The 14,960-nt window shown below is 41.3% G+C and overlaps 1 protein-coding gene across 3 annotated transcripts in view; it reads right to left on the bottom strand.

The window, feature by feature from the left end:
- Window positions 1-1,304: 1,304 nt before the first annotated feature.
- The window catches only part of pamr1b (peptidase domain containing associated with muscle regeneration 1b), a 98,312-nt gene continuing 84,656 nt past the window's right edge, over window positions 1,305-14,960 (bottom strand). For 2 of the 3 annotated variants that reach the window (XM_052122762.1, XM_052122763.1), the window contains exons 10-13: window positions 13,014-13,080; window positions 11,848-12,077; window positions 10,680-11,026; window positions 1,305-5,600 (exon numbers count right to left, since the gene is read on the bottom strand). In XM_052122762.1, coding sequence (XP_051978722.1) covers window positions 5,055-5,600; window positions 10,680-11,026; window positions 11,848-12,077; window positions 13,014-13,080 — 1,190 coding nt within the window. In that variant the 3' untranslated portion in view covers window positions 1,305-5,054. The remainder of the gene's footprint in view (window positions 5,601-10,679; window positions 11,027-11,847; window positions 12,078-13,013; window positions 13,081-14,960) is intronic. The other variant, XM_052122761.1, reaches the window with a different exon arrangement.

Genomic DNA, 14,960 nt, shown 5'->3' with positions numbered 1-14,960 from the left:
ACATACTACACACGTGTACCAAATTCCAAGTCAATTGGAGCTGACGGTTCAGGAGAAGAAGAGTTTTGTAGGTTTTCCAAAATTTTCAACTGTACAGGAAAATCCATAATGGCAGAAGTTATGGGTCCTTGAGGCTTTTTTGTTCCCCATGAGAAATGAGGCATGTTTACCAAAGTTTCAGAAGATTTGGACAAATGGGGTGGAAATTATATCACTTTGAATTTTGTTTTTTGGGCGTGGCCTGTAGCGCCACCTATGGGCGAATGTGGACCATTCTTGGTTTGGGGGTACCCGTTGGCATGGAGTATCAATGTGCCAATTTAGAAAATTTTTGACCAGTGACTTTTTGAGCTATTGGGGCTCAAGGAGAAGAATAATAATAATAATAATAATAATAATAATAATAATAATAATAATAATACATCAATACAAAATCCTAATCAATAATAATAATCATAATAATAGATTCCTCTCCTACGGAGGAATCTAATAAAACCGACAAATACAATAGATTCCTCCTTACGGAGGAATCTAATAAAACCATCAATTACAATAGATTCCCTCCTACGGAGGAATCTAATAAAACCATCAAATACAATAGATTCCCTCCTTACAGAGGAATCTAATAATAATAATAATAAAACCATCAATTACAATAGATTCCCTCCTACGGAGGAATCTAATAATAATAAAACCAACAAATACAATAGAGTCCCTCCTTACGGAGGAATCTAATAATAATAAAATATAACTGCAAGCAGCAATGCGGATTCCTCCTCAAAATGGCAAATCATTTAAAATTGATCAGTAGAGGGTTGGGATTAAACCCTCTCAATGGATGAATCCAAAAAACACGTATTTCTGTCTGAATCCTAAACTAAACATTTTCAGTGTACAGGAAAATCCATCATACCGGACCTTATGGATCATTGAGGCTTTTTTGTTCCCAATGAGAAGTGAGGCATGTACACCAAGTTTCAGAAGAATTGGACAAATGGCATGGAAATGGTATCACTTTGAAAATATTGTTTTGGGGCGTGGCCTGTAGTGCCACCTATGGGCGAATGTGGGCCATTCTTGGTTTGTGGGTTCCTTGTTGGCCTGTAGTATCAATGTACAAAATTAGAAAATTTTTGACCAGAAAATTTGAATTTTGGGAATTACCTGTAGCGCCCCCTAGGGGCGAATGTCGGTCATTCTTGGTTTGTGGATTCCTGTTGGCCTGCAGTATCAATTTACCAAATTATAACATTTTTGACCAGAAAATGGGAATTTCGGCGTGGCCTGTAGCGCCCCCTAGATGGTGAAGGTTGTCCATTCTTTGCGCAGTACTTCAGAGTGATGTCATCTTTGAAAAACCATCAGTCAAAATTACATTTGATTTATTGCCATGTATATATTGTTAAAATTTGGACATTTACATAAACACGCCCCATTCATCCATTTTGTTTCATATTCATTTTTCCTAAGTTAAGTTTTCAAAGACTTCAATTCTACACATGTGTATCCAATTTCAAGTCAATTGGAGCTACGGTTCAGGAGAAGAAGAGTTTTGTAGGTTTTCGCAAATTTTCAACGTACGGAAAAATCCATCATGGCGGAAGTTATGGGTTCTTGAGGCTTTTTTGTTCCCCATGAGAAATGAGGCATGTACACCAAGTTTCAGAAGATTTGGACAAATGGCGTGGAAATGGTATCACTTTGAAAATATATTTTTTGGGCATGGCCTGTAGCGCCAACTATGTGCGAATGAAGACCATTCTTGGTTTGGGGGTACCCGTTGGCATGGAGTATCAATGTGCCAATTTAGAAAACTTTTGACCAGTGACTTTGAGATATTGGGGCTCAAGGAGAATAATAATAATAATAATAATAATAATAATAATAATAATAATACTGACAAATACAATAGATTCCCTCCTACAGATGAATCTAATAATAATAATACTGTCAATTACAATAGATTCCCTCCTTACGGAGGAATCTAATAATAAAACTGTCAATTACAATAGATTCCCTCCTTACGGAGGAATCTAATAATAATAAAACTGTCAATTACAATAGATTCCCTCCTTACGGAGGAATCTAATAACTGTCAATTACAATAGATTCCCTCCTTAAAGAGGAATCTAATAAAGACATTTAAAATGGCACACCTCTGTGTGCCTTTTGATCATATCCTTAGAATCTGTAAATGGTCTTCATAACATTTTTGTGACATGACAAACTGACCTCAACTCTCCTGCCTACAATATATTTGTGTATGATTTGTCAGTGCCAAGGGAAAGAGAGGGAGATGGAGAAGGGGAAAGGGAGAGCATGCAGGAAGAACCAGGTGAGGAAACAACAATAAAATAGTGGCAAGCAAAACAGTAACTACTCAACTCCTATACTAACTTATTGGCATTAAGTAGCCTATATTACATTTACTTTTTGTAACATTATTTTACACCACATTTTTTCATAATAAAGGAGGAAAACAACAGGGAGAGTCCATAAGGGATGAGAGGGAATTGACAGAGGCAACATAGAGACCACCAAGCCAAAGCACCATGGACAGAAGAGAGCTGTTCAGACTTAGGGGATAAAGACACTGGTCCTAATCAGTTAAAGCTGTCTCAATACCCTCATACTCAGTTTGGCACACAAAAAAAGAGCCTTTCAAGAACCATTTTTTGTAAATAATTTACAGAAGATGAATTACATTTAGTTGTCCAAGTACCTGTTACTTTGTTCAGTGACAATAAAGTTGAATCTAATCTAACCAATCTGATGACTGTTGATACAAAAAGGTTAAATAAAGTTAACGGTCAGGAAAATCAGCTGATTGAAGAAGGTTTTGTGTTTGTTACAGGGGGCTGTCTGTGTGAACTCTCACAATTAAGCTGGTGCTCTGAAAAGGTCTCAAAAAAAAAAGAAAAAAAAATGTGGATTTTGGAGTTAGTTGAACCAATGTTAAAATGATAAAAGTTATTTTTCTATAGACATATTTTTTGTTTTTGTGTGAAAAGAGGGTGGGTGGTGGCAGTGGGGCTCATTGAGTGCTCAGCACCCCTAAAGCTCTGACCCCAGAATCGCCCCTGCTTAACACATACATTTTAAACCACAAACTACAGAGATTTTTTTTAACATTATTTTAACCTTGTCAAAGACGAACAAACATTTTAGAATAACAACATTTCTTACTCCAAGTTTAAGGGGTGCTGAGCTCCTTTTTTTGCTGCCCACTTCGAGCTCCAAATTACTCGCCAAGTGGCAAGGACCCTTTGAGGTCACACGACGAGATGGAGATCTCGATTATGAGGTTAGGCAAACGGATAAGGTAGGAGCACATAAAATCTACCACCTCAACCTCCTCAAACCATGGAGGGGTGCCAGTGACCTTGGCGACAGTAGTTTGAGAGGGTGGAGCTCGGCCCGGGGGTGACTCTGAAACGAAGTTCCTTCACCCCGTTCCCCTGTGGAAATCACCTCTCTCTGTCACAGCTTACAGACATTGACCAGTTGCAAGTGGAATTTGTGGATGTGTTTTACCCCTTCACGGTCACACAAACCTTAAAGACCACCATATTGAGACCACCCCATATGCAACATCTGAGGGCGGTCCTGAGAGCGCTGCAGCAGGTGGAACTCATGGCCAACCCAAAGAATTGTGTAACTGGGCGGGTGGAAGTTATGTATCTGGGGTTCCACTTCGGTCACGGGCAGGTGCGTCCACAGGTTAATAAAACGGTGCGATCACAGCTTGCCCAGGGAGCGCTGTTAAATGCACCTGACTTCTCTCTTCCCTTTACTCTGCTGACAGATCTGACATTCTGCATCTGACAGGGGGCTGGGGGCAGTGCTCTCATAGGAGGTGGGAGGGGAGGAACGGCCAGTACTGATTATTATTTGCAAGCTCTCCTTCAGGGAGACAAAGTACAATACCATTGAGAAGGAGTGTCTTGCGATTAAGTGGGCTGTTCTTACCCTCCCCTACTACCTGCTGGGGCGGGCCTTCACCCTCTGTTCCGATCATACCCCTCTGCTGTGGCTCCACTGCATGAAGGATACTAATGCGTGGATCACCCGTTGGTTTCTGGCTCTTCAGCCCTTTAAGTTCGATGTGATCCACAGACCGGATGCGCAGAGGGCAGGTGGGGGTATTTGGCATGGTCATGTGTCTGTCTGCGGGAGAGGGAAAACGGTAAGGCTCGTCACCTGGGCTGTAATTACCCTAACACCTGTCTCTCATTATAGATGGCAGACCTGATAAGGCTCGCCAGAGCAGCAGAGGAGAGAGAGTGGCTCAGAGCAGTGATGGATGAGAGACCCGCAACTAAAGACAGAGACTGTGTTCATTTAAAGCCCTATTTGAGATGGCCGCTATGAGCCGTTTCTTTGTTTTTACTTTGTGAAGCTAAAGTGTGCGGGTGTGGGTGTACGGTCTATAGTACTTATTAATATTGTTTCACTTGCTCTTAATTTAAAAATAGAAACAAAATATATTTTTTTCCTGATGTATGGGTTTGTAATGTGAAACACATCCCATCATTTGTCTGACTCCAATAACTGCTGCCACCCAGTGGTGTTGATTTTCACACATCTTGTCTTATCTCAACTGTTACGCATGTCTAGGTCCTTTATAGCTCACGTCCATATATAAGCCAGCTATAGGATTCTTAGGGTTGACTATAGCAATTTTATAATATATACACCATATACAGTCATGCTCACAATGTTAAAATAAAACATACCAATTTATGTACATTTCAAAGATTATTGGGCAAACATACTATCACAAGCTGAAAGTCATTAATTCTACATCACCTGAGTACCTGAGGACCAGCACTTTTGAGGAAGCTATTCATTAATGGTAGAAGTTCATGCTGTTTTAGGTCAGTTTCCCTTATAATGGTTAATGTAAGGTTTTAAGTCCATGCCCTATACATCTTTGTATACATCTTGTATAGTCCAGTGTATTTTAGCCTGTACATTAACCCCATGTGGCAGTATTAAAGGTGTGGAAAAAAAATGGTCAATATGAATGACAAATATGTGCTATTTCACATGGCCTATTTCATATTCCCCTCTATAAATTCAACAAAATTTGCGATATAAGTGTACACTGTGTAAAGCTCTGGATTGCAGTTTAATGAATCATATCCAAAACTGACCAACCCTATAAGCTTCCATTCCAGTGAGACCTGTCCATGCGGAAGAGTGAAACTGGACTCTGAGGAGATGGACGGGAGGATCAGAACCCCTCCAGTGTCAGCAGGGCAAATGTTCGACTGATTGATCTGTCGCCCGCACAGCATGTTTTCAGAAATGCTGATTGGAACACCATGATTGGCATACTGCTGCTCACAGTGAACAAGATCACCTAGCATCACATGGCCCACACGACTTCTCTCAACATCTCCAGCCTTCTGGTAAGGTATCAGGGACCAGCCCGTTACTATTGCTAGTCTGGAGTCTTCTACTATATCGTGAGCATCTGGTAGGCAGATTGGGAGCACATAATCACCAATACGAGCCTTGTCCAGGAGCTTCAATATGGCCACATCTGAATCCAGCACCAGGGGATCATAGTTTGGATGCAGCATGATAGAAGATACCTGGCCAAATCAAGGATACAGTATGTGCAGTGATTAGCAGAATATACAGCTCAATAATGTGTAATGAGTCTTCTTACTTCTTTATTGAAATCAAAAGCTACACAATATTTACTACTAGTGAAAGTTTAGGACACACTTAACTGAATTTATATTTATCTAAAAACCACTTAAAGGCTGTTATGCGTCTTATGCTTAAATGCTTGAAATTAGATTTATAGACCAATCAAATTTGTGCTTACATATGGCATATTCTTTATGAAACAAGCATTTTAAAATATTATTAATATATTATTATTATCTTATTATATATTATTATAATAATAATATATTATTATTATTAGTATTATAGGAAAAGCAGCCATCAAGTGTCCAGCATGGTTAAATCCTAAAAGACATGGGGCTCTCAATAGGGCTCCATTCGAAAACATTGTTACACTGGTAACACTTTAAAATAAGGTTACATTTGTTAACATTAGTTACAATCTTTACAATCCAAATAATTTTTTCATCTGAATCTTTCAGTGCACCTAATGAAATGCTTGTTTGGATTTTCAAGATTTCAAAAAAAAAACTGCTTTTATTTTTATGAACCGTAGTTTTGCTTCAAAATCATAGGTAGCAATTGTCATTTTGACCTTTGCAAAATAATGGATTTCTTATTAAATACTGATCCAAGGCATTTAATATTTTGGCTTAGGCAATAATTTATGTTAAAGCTGTGCTCGCGACTGTCCTCGCCCTCTGGGCGACGAAGGTCACAGCGCGAGCACTCAGGCACCTTGGTGGTCCAGAGTCTAAATAAGGGACGGCAACAAAGCCCGCTTTGCCCATGTCCCAGATTTGACTTTTTGTCAACACCGGACTTTGCCCAGCAGTTCTTGGCAGTGGAGAAGCAGACAGAGGCAATCCAGTACATCTTGCCCCGGTGCGGCTCAAGATCCCGCACCCCGTCGGCTCATCCATGGTGTCCCCCCTGCGGCAGCGATAGCCCAGGTGGCTCAGTCTCAACCAGAGCCCAGTTCTCGGCCCCAGCGTAGAGCCCCCCGCAGGAAGCTGACGCCCCCAGTCTCTCAGGCCAGCACGAGGACCCGGAAGGCTCCTAAGTGCCCTGAGACGGATGACCCAGGGAGTGAGACGTGCCCTATGGAGCTGGTATCCAGACTACTCATCCCACACTGAAAGGCCAGGAGGTAAATCCTTTGTTTCCTTTTCTCTTTTGTTCGCCGCATCCAAAAACCACATTGTCAAAAAGAGAGCGGGTTCCTAACTCCTTGGGTCAAATAATCAGTGTTTACGACCAGACACTGAGCACACGCAGCCAAGGCCATGCCTTTGTGCGCCCGACTGCACCATACCTATGGCCAACATGTTGTGACGAGTCTCATGGCTGACCCAAGAGGTCCTCCTCCTCAGTCGCTAACCGGGAACGCAGAGCAAGGCAAGTGTGTCACCTCCTCCAACTCCACCACGAGGCCTCACCTCCAGGTACTTGAGACGCGATCGTCTTCATGCCCCTCGCCCGGAGCTTGGACACGTGGCTAACACTAGTCGGATGGCCAGGACAATCCGACTCAGCTACGCGATTCAGTTTGCCAGGTGCCCACCCTGCGTGCGGAGATCGCGACTCTTCTTCGCAAGGGCGTACCTTAAGCAGAGATGGGGAAAGGCCTCTACAGCCCTTCATCGTGCCAAATAAATGGCTGTGGGTTGTGGCCAATCTTGGACCTGCGAGTTCTGAAACAGCCTTACACAGACTCACGTTCAAGATGCTGACACAGAAATACATTTTGACGTGTGTCTGGCAGCAAGATTGGTTTGCGGCGGTAAACCTGAAGGATGCATGCTTTCACGTCTCAGTTCTAATTCAACATGGACCCTTCCTATGGTTTGTTTTCGACGGCCAGGTATATCAGTACAAGGTCCTCCCCTTTGGCCTATCCATCTCCCTTCGCATCTTCACAAGATGCAGAGGCAGCTATTTCCCCGTTAAGTCAACTGGGAAAAGAGCAAGCTTTCCCCGGATCGGAGCATCTCTTTTCTCGGCATGGAGTTAGACTCTGTCTCAATGATAGCGCACCTCGTAAGCGAGCGCATGCAGTCGGTGCTGAACTGCCTGAAGTCATTCAGGCGGAGGATAGCGGTTCCACTGAAACACCTACAGATGCCCCTGGAGCTTCCTTCAGAGTCAGTGCTTTCCTTCATGCAGGAGAGGTTGGAGGGGCGGCTGTCCTCCTCCACCTTGAAGGTATATGTAGCCGCTATAGTGGCCCACCACACCGCAGTGGACGGTAAGTCCCTAGGGATGCACAACCTGATATTCAGGTTCCTCAGAGGCTGAATCCTCCCAGGCCATGCATCTTCCCATCACGGGATCACTCTGCAGTACTCCTGGGCCTTCGGTTTAAGCTTGTCTAAGTGACACCATGACACAGAAAAACGTGTCGATGCCTACACCTCTTAGTGATGTTGAAATTAAGTTATCTGCGAGAAGGCCCTCCTTGCCACCGTATGGGCTGTGGAACACATATGTAGCTACATTGGATGTCAGAAGACAGTCACTGAGATTTGTCACCAACCTGTGATCTTCCTGACCAGCCAATGGCTGAGAGCACAGCCGCATTGCCACTTGGATGATGGCACTGCAAGGCTACGACATTGAGGTAAAGAATGCCCAAAACCATAAAATGGCCTTGGGCCAGACTGAATGCCAACTTACTTGTCACCACTACACTACTCTCGTCAAATCACTGTTACTATGATGAGAATAACTACGCAGTCCTCCCAAGGGTCTACGTGGATGGCTGTTCATTCTACCATATATGTCAGATTCGGGCAGGAGCCGGTTTGGTTTGGTTCAACCACCATATCAATTAACCAAACAACTACCGACTGGTCAACAAGACAAGCAGTTTGCAGAGATTGCAGCAGTGCTCATCATGCTCCAGCAAGCTGCCAAGTTGACTGGTAGGTAACTGACGATATGTTCTGACTCAAATTATGCTCATCATAGTTTTATCTCACACTTTCCCAGACGGAAGGAGATCAGCATGAGGAACGTGAGAAACAAGGAAGTCAAGCACTCAGAACTCTTCCTGGCTTGTGGCCAACTTGTGACTGACTTGGAAAAAGGTCAAAGGTAATTCCCAAACCTCCGGTCCTCACAAAGACAGTAATGACGAAGCCAACCAACTAGCCAAGCTAGACACGGAACAGGGCATGGCCTAGGAGTTCCGATACAAGTGGTTTCTAATTACCCAAAAATGTGCGGTAAATGCAATCACCCGTCGGCAGGCAAAAGAAAGGTGAGAAGACCCGCAGACCTGCCCACATACTCTGCAGCTGTGAAGAAGGCCCGGTGATGCAGATCTGATCACCATGCAGGAGCAAGACCCGGCAATCCAAACCATCCGGCAGCAGGAATCAAAGCCAACAACACAACGAGCCTCTCAAACCCCACTGTGTGAGTCAGAGAAACTTGACAGAGATCTGACTAAACTGATTAAACCAACTCTCCACCATTGGAGCCAAGCTTGCACAAACCTAGGGGCAGGGGTGCTGCACCAAGGTTGAGTATGCGGGTCTAACAGTGACTGCGATGTCATCGAACCCCAAGCTGAGAGAGTTCGAGCCATCAATGACATCAAAGCGCGACAGGTTTGTTGGAACTCAGAAGCTTCTTAGGTGTCTGCAACTACTCCTGAAGGTTCATCGCGGACTATGCTGAGATAGCCAGACCCATGTCATGTGATGCCTGTTCTGTAGCCAGATCCAGCCATCCAGACCGCTGGATCAGGCCCCTGTCTTTGGATCAGCTCCCATGCTCACTTCATATAAATGGCCACGTCAGAACATAATTAGACTGAAGAGGTGAGAGTATCTCAAGCACCTTGGTAAGCAACTCTTTGAAGAACACGAGGATTTTACTCACCCAGATCCTCCAGGATCTGGACAGGAATGAAGGGCGCTCCTTTGCTAGGTGCAAAAATAGGGCATACATATGCCAAAAACCACTTCTCCCACCTGCAGAAGGAAGGCAAAGCCCTTCTGCTCTGTTTGGTTATAGCGTGGTTACTCCTGAAAGAGTAGAGTTCAGTGTGCTTCTCCGGGAAGAACGACACCCCAACGGGTGCAGCTTGCTAGAGAAAATGCATACCAGTTCGGCTGAATTGTAACATGCCTTGTCTTCCAATGCCACTCATCTGGGAATATGCCTCCGTCTACCAGAAAATTTCACTGACATATTCCACAGGCGAAAACTGAAATGGAGAGCAGGAAACCTGCAAGACTTGGGTTGGCAGGAGCCTCCCTGAATTCGCTGCACTCCATATCTGAATCTCGCACAACACCTGTCTGTGCTCCACAGAGTGGTTGTTGCGGGAAACTGTAAACATGGCAGCGTTCATTGAAAATAATGACTAGCATGAGTGTAGGGTGTTAATGTTCATGCACTGATCAAGCCTGAAAAACACTAAAGATCTCCCTTTGAACCCTGTAGGCAAAACTTTGCCCTGCTGGGTAAAAGGGAAGAGAACTTTGTCTGCTGAAACTGTGCTTTACTCACAATGAAGGGCGTATAGAGAGATATCCGTTCTTGTTTTTCTCCCGGCCTTTATAAACACTCGCTGAGCGTTTAGAGAGAGATCTGTTCTCGAATCTGAAGGTGTATGTTCTGATGAGGCCCATCTTTATTCCGGCCTTTATATGCTCGCTGAGCATGGGAGGCGGGACTTCAAAAGACATCTGCCAATTAGAATGGGCACAACCGAATAATATTCAGAGAGATTGGGGCTTAAGTGCAACCCCTAGTCGTCATTCTACACAAGTGACCAACTTGAAAGGGAAATACATTTTGAGCCAGTGACCTCTGGTTGAGTTGACATGGAATTACCCCTTTTTATCTCAATTCTTTTTTTTTTTTGTCACTACATAATTCTCATACTTTCAATTGAGTTATGTCCTGGTTTTGGTTACTTCATTATTTTAAATGTGGAAAATTTAATTATAAATAATGAGTAGGCGTTTCCAAATGGCCTGGAAGTGCCCATAACAAGTATGTAATTAATGCTCTTTCAAGCTCACCCGTAATTGTTGCAATCCCTTGGTGAATCTCAGATCGCTGCGATACTGTTTGCCCAGCACCACTCGGATTTTGGCCGTGTCGAGTGGATATATTTTGCCCAGCTCTGTGACGCAGTGGGCAGCTACTACCACACTGCGCTGGTTCACCAGGGCTCCGCTGCAAACAAGTTGCCACCCATCCAAGTCACGCTCTTCTTCCATTAGCTCCATGCTTTTACCTTTTTTCCCAGCTACACCCGAGATCTTTCCTAGTTTGCTTGTAGCAGGAAAATGGTAGATGGCAGCCAGCCAGGGCCAGTAAGTCTCTGCTGGTTGCTGGGGTTCAAAGTTTAGCAGCTTCCCACACACTGGCATAGCGAGAGAGAAAATAAGGAATGTTTGGCAGATTATCTGTGCGACAATAAAATAGCACTTTGAAGGAGGGCTTGTAAGTTTCTTTTTTTATTAGTTCTCATACATTTTGCTCATGTTAATGATTATCTGATAGATGTGTGAGTGTGAGAGATGTTTTCAGTCAGTACAACTCTTGCATTTGACAAAAAAATACTGGCCAACATCAAGAAGCTCACCCTAAAATATAGGCTCACATAAAATTGTCAATTCCACATAAATATATCACTTCGGTATAAGTGTCTGTAGGAAGACATCAAACTGTAATGAATATTGTGTCAATATGTCAGTTGTTCCAATATGTCGGGTGTTCCAAATACGTGATTTTTTTTCATGGAAGACAAAAGGAGATATTTTTCTACATTAAGATTTCTATTTTTTTTTTTTGCAAAACTTAAGTCATTATTTGCTGAAAGTCTCAAAACTCAAATCTCATTCACACATATTCAAACCTTGAATGTGAGCAAGTATGAATGAGAAGGCTACAGTGGATGAGAAAATATTCAGTGAGTTAAGAATAAGCTACTGTAAGGCTTCAGAAGATTCTTATGGGTGGGGGGTCCTTTTTCAACATTGTCAGTGTGAATCACCATCCATTTTCATTGTTTGGAAAAGGCAACCATGACATTGTGTAAAAATAATTACATAATCATATGGGTTTGGAATGATGTAAATAATGACAGAATTTAAATTATGAGTGAAAAACTCCCTTAACACAGATTTCAAACTTCCTGCAGAGCTTTAACTTTAGGTTTTTTTAGGTTATGGGTGCCCTCACTTGGTGAACAGGAGACATGACGGCCACTCCACTTTCCTGTCTTCAGACAAGTTCTGCGAGCACTTCCAGAATGCTCATAGTAAGGCGACACACACTCATACTCAATATGTGTGTAGAGGTGGTGAAACCCTTTTGGAAGCGGGGGCAGGTTAAGAGGGTTCTGGGTGGGACGCACTTTATTTAAGTAATTGTTCACCACAGAGGAGTAAAACTTGTGTACAGGTGTTTTCCTGAGAAATAGAGAGAAAACAGAACAGGGAGATTAGAAATGAGCTTAATTAGATTAACTTGTAGAACATAGTACTAGAATATGGTTAAATTACTAAGAAACACAAAAACACTGATAAAATCCATAGCTTGAATGCACTTTAAGTGGGCTTTAATAAATTTCTTAATAATTCGCTCCATTATCTGTAAATTCTGATTTTCTGGATTTAGGATGGACCACACTGAACCTCACTGAAAATACAGGCCAGGTTGAACTGCGATCCACCTCACTGATCTCTGCCTGCATCACCTATTGAGGTCTATTGATGGACTACGATCTTGAAATGGAATACATAGACTAACAATTGCCAACAAAAGCCTTCATCAGCCAATTAACAAGGACAATTGCATCCATGTAAACTTCTGCAGTTAATCCAGTCCATCGACTTCAAAGACATTGGTAATTAATCTTACAGTTCAAACATAATCGATGTTTAAACACTGACCCTTAACACTTACGTAGTTTAATAATTTTAAACCATGACTAACTATACATAAGTAATATTTACATTATATTCATGATGTAAGCCAGAGGGGAACTGGCCCCCACAGTGAGTCTGGTTTCTCCTAAGGTTATTTTTCTCCATTAAATCAACATCTTATGGAGTTTTGTGTTCCTTGCCACAGTCACCTTCAGCTTGCTCACTGGGGTTATTAATACAATTATTAATGAATTACTTATTTTTAAACATGATTAACAATTGTATTTTAACTAATTACACAATGATGATTTATCAACATTATAGACATTACAGTTTTATCTTCTGTTAATATTTGATCTTCTGTAAAGCTGCTTTGAAACGATGTGTGTTGTGAAAGGAGCTATACAAATAAAATTGAATTGAAGTGTTGATGTAACAGATCAGCTGTAAAAAGGCAAATGAAGCAGCTAATTATACCTGGATGGAATTTGTGGAGGCAGAACTCTCTGTTTGACCAGCACAGACACCTTGGGCACTCGACAGGCTGCAAATAAAAAAATACATTATGGCTCCATTTAATAGATCACAAGATAATCACAAGATAATCTATTTGTGTTGCATTGTAACACAAATCATCAATTAGGGGATGTGTTTTTTTTTTTTTTTTTTATGAATACAAGTATGAATAAGTGTATTAACTAAGGTAAATTTGAGATGTTTTAATGATTCAAACATACCACCCCAACTTAAAACTTTAGCCTAAACCTAACCAATAGTGTTTTAAAACGCAAAAGCAACATGAAAAGCACTACATAATTTCAAGGGGTGGAAAGAGTACTGAAAAATCATACTCAAGTAGAAGTATTTTCAATTCCCAAAAATCTTCTGTGTGAGTAAAATAAAAGTAGCTGTCCTAAAACTACTCAAGTGCACAATAGAGGAGGTAGAGCAGACATGGGAAAAGTTGTTTGGAACAGGGTCTTAAAAAGGAATAATTCACCCAAAAATGAAAATTCTCATTATTTACTCACCCTCATGCCATCCTGGATGTGTATGACTGACTTTCTTCTGCAGAACACAAATTAAGATTTTTGGAAGAATATCCCAGCTTTTGGTCCACACAATAAAAGTGAATCAGTGCTAAAATATTGAAGCTCCACAAATCACATAAATCAGCATAAAAGTAGTCTAATCCATTTGCCTCCAGTGGTTTAATCAATGTCTTCAAAAACAATATGATAGATGTGGTGAGAAACAGATACATATTTAATTCCTTTATTACTAATTCTCCTCCCTGCTCAGTCAATCTCCACTTTAACTTTCTTCTTGTGTTTTTGGTTATTCACATTCTTCATGCATATCTACCAGGCAGAGAGAATAATTTCTAGCAAAAATGGACTTAAATATTGATCCGTTTCTCACCCACACCTTTCATATCAATTCTGAAGTCATGGATTAAACCACTGGAGTTGTATGCTGCTTTTATGTGCTTTTTGGAGCATCAACGTTTTGGCACCCCTTCACTTACATTGAATGGACCTACAGACCTGAAATATATTTATATCTTAATTTGTGTTCTGAAGAAAGAATGTCATAGATGGCATAAGGGTGAGTAAATGATATGAGAATTTTCATTTTTCTGTGAATGATTTCTTTAAGTATCACATTGGGGGGCAACATTGTCCACATTTTGAGATACAATGTCTTGCATTGATGTAGATCTTGTATCTTATAAGCCAAGAAATAGTTGTGTTCTCATTCTAATGCATGATTCACAATGTTTTATGTTTGTGACTGGTGGAATATTCTGCTGAAGTATTGCTCTACAAAAGGTTTATACATTTCTATCTTTATAAAGGATAAGCATAATTATAAACTATTTTATCATCTCTACTTTCCTGGTAATTTATAATGAACACACTCTCTACACCAGGGGTCAGTATTATTTAAAAAAAATATATTATTATTAAAAGTAATGAGTGGTTTTCTCATTTCCTTGTTATTGTTATTTGATTAATAGCCTTTACATAGCCTACTAGACATTGCTCAATTCGGTATCATGTACACTTCAACATTTTGATGCAAATACGATTTTGTCCCATTGTTTGAATTATCTTTAGACATAAACGACTGCGTTTACATTAAATCCTCATCAAGATGGGCATTGCTGGAATTATAAAGCGTATTGATCATTGAGGCGCGTTAGCGCTCAAACATTAGCCGCCTATCAATCAAACAACATGCAGCGACAGACGTTTTATATTTCATCTAGATCAACCAACCAGTGCTCTTGCTATCGCGATTGTTTGATCGAGGACATTGCCCAGCCCTATTGATAACATTAATCTCTCACAGCAGCCCAATAATCTCAGAATCTCAGATAGATAGTTAAATTACAGGCTATGTTATAGACACAGAATCTAG

This window comes from Xyrauchen texanus, chromosome 49 (genome assembly GCF_025860055.1).
Source record: "Xyrauchen texanus isolate HMW12.3.18 chromosome 49, RBS_HiC_50CHRs, whole genome shotgun sequence".
NCBI classification, from domain to species: Eukaryota; Metazoa; Chordata; class Actinopteri; order Cypriniformes; family Catostomidae; genus Xyrauchen; species Xyrauchen texanus.
This window is presented reverse-complemented; position numbering and strand designations above follow the sequence as displayed.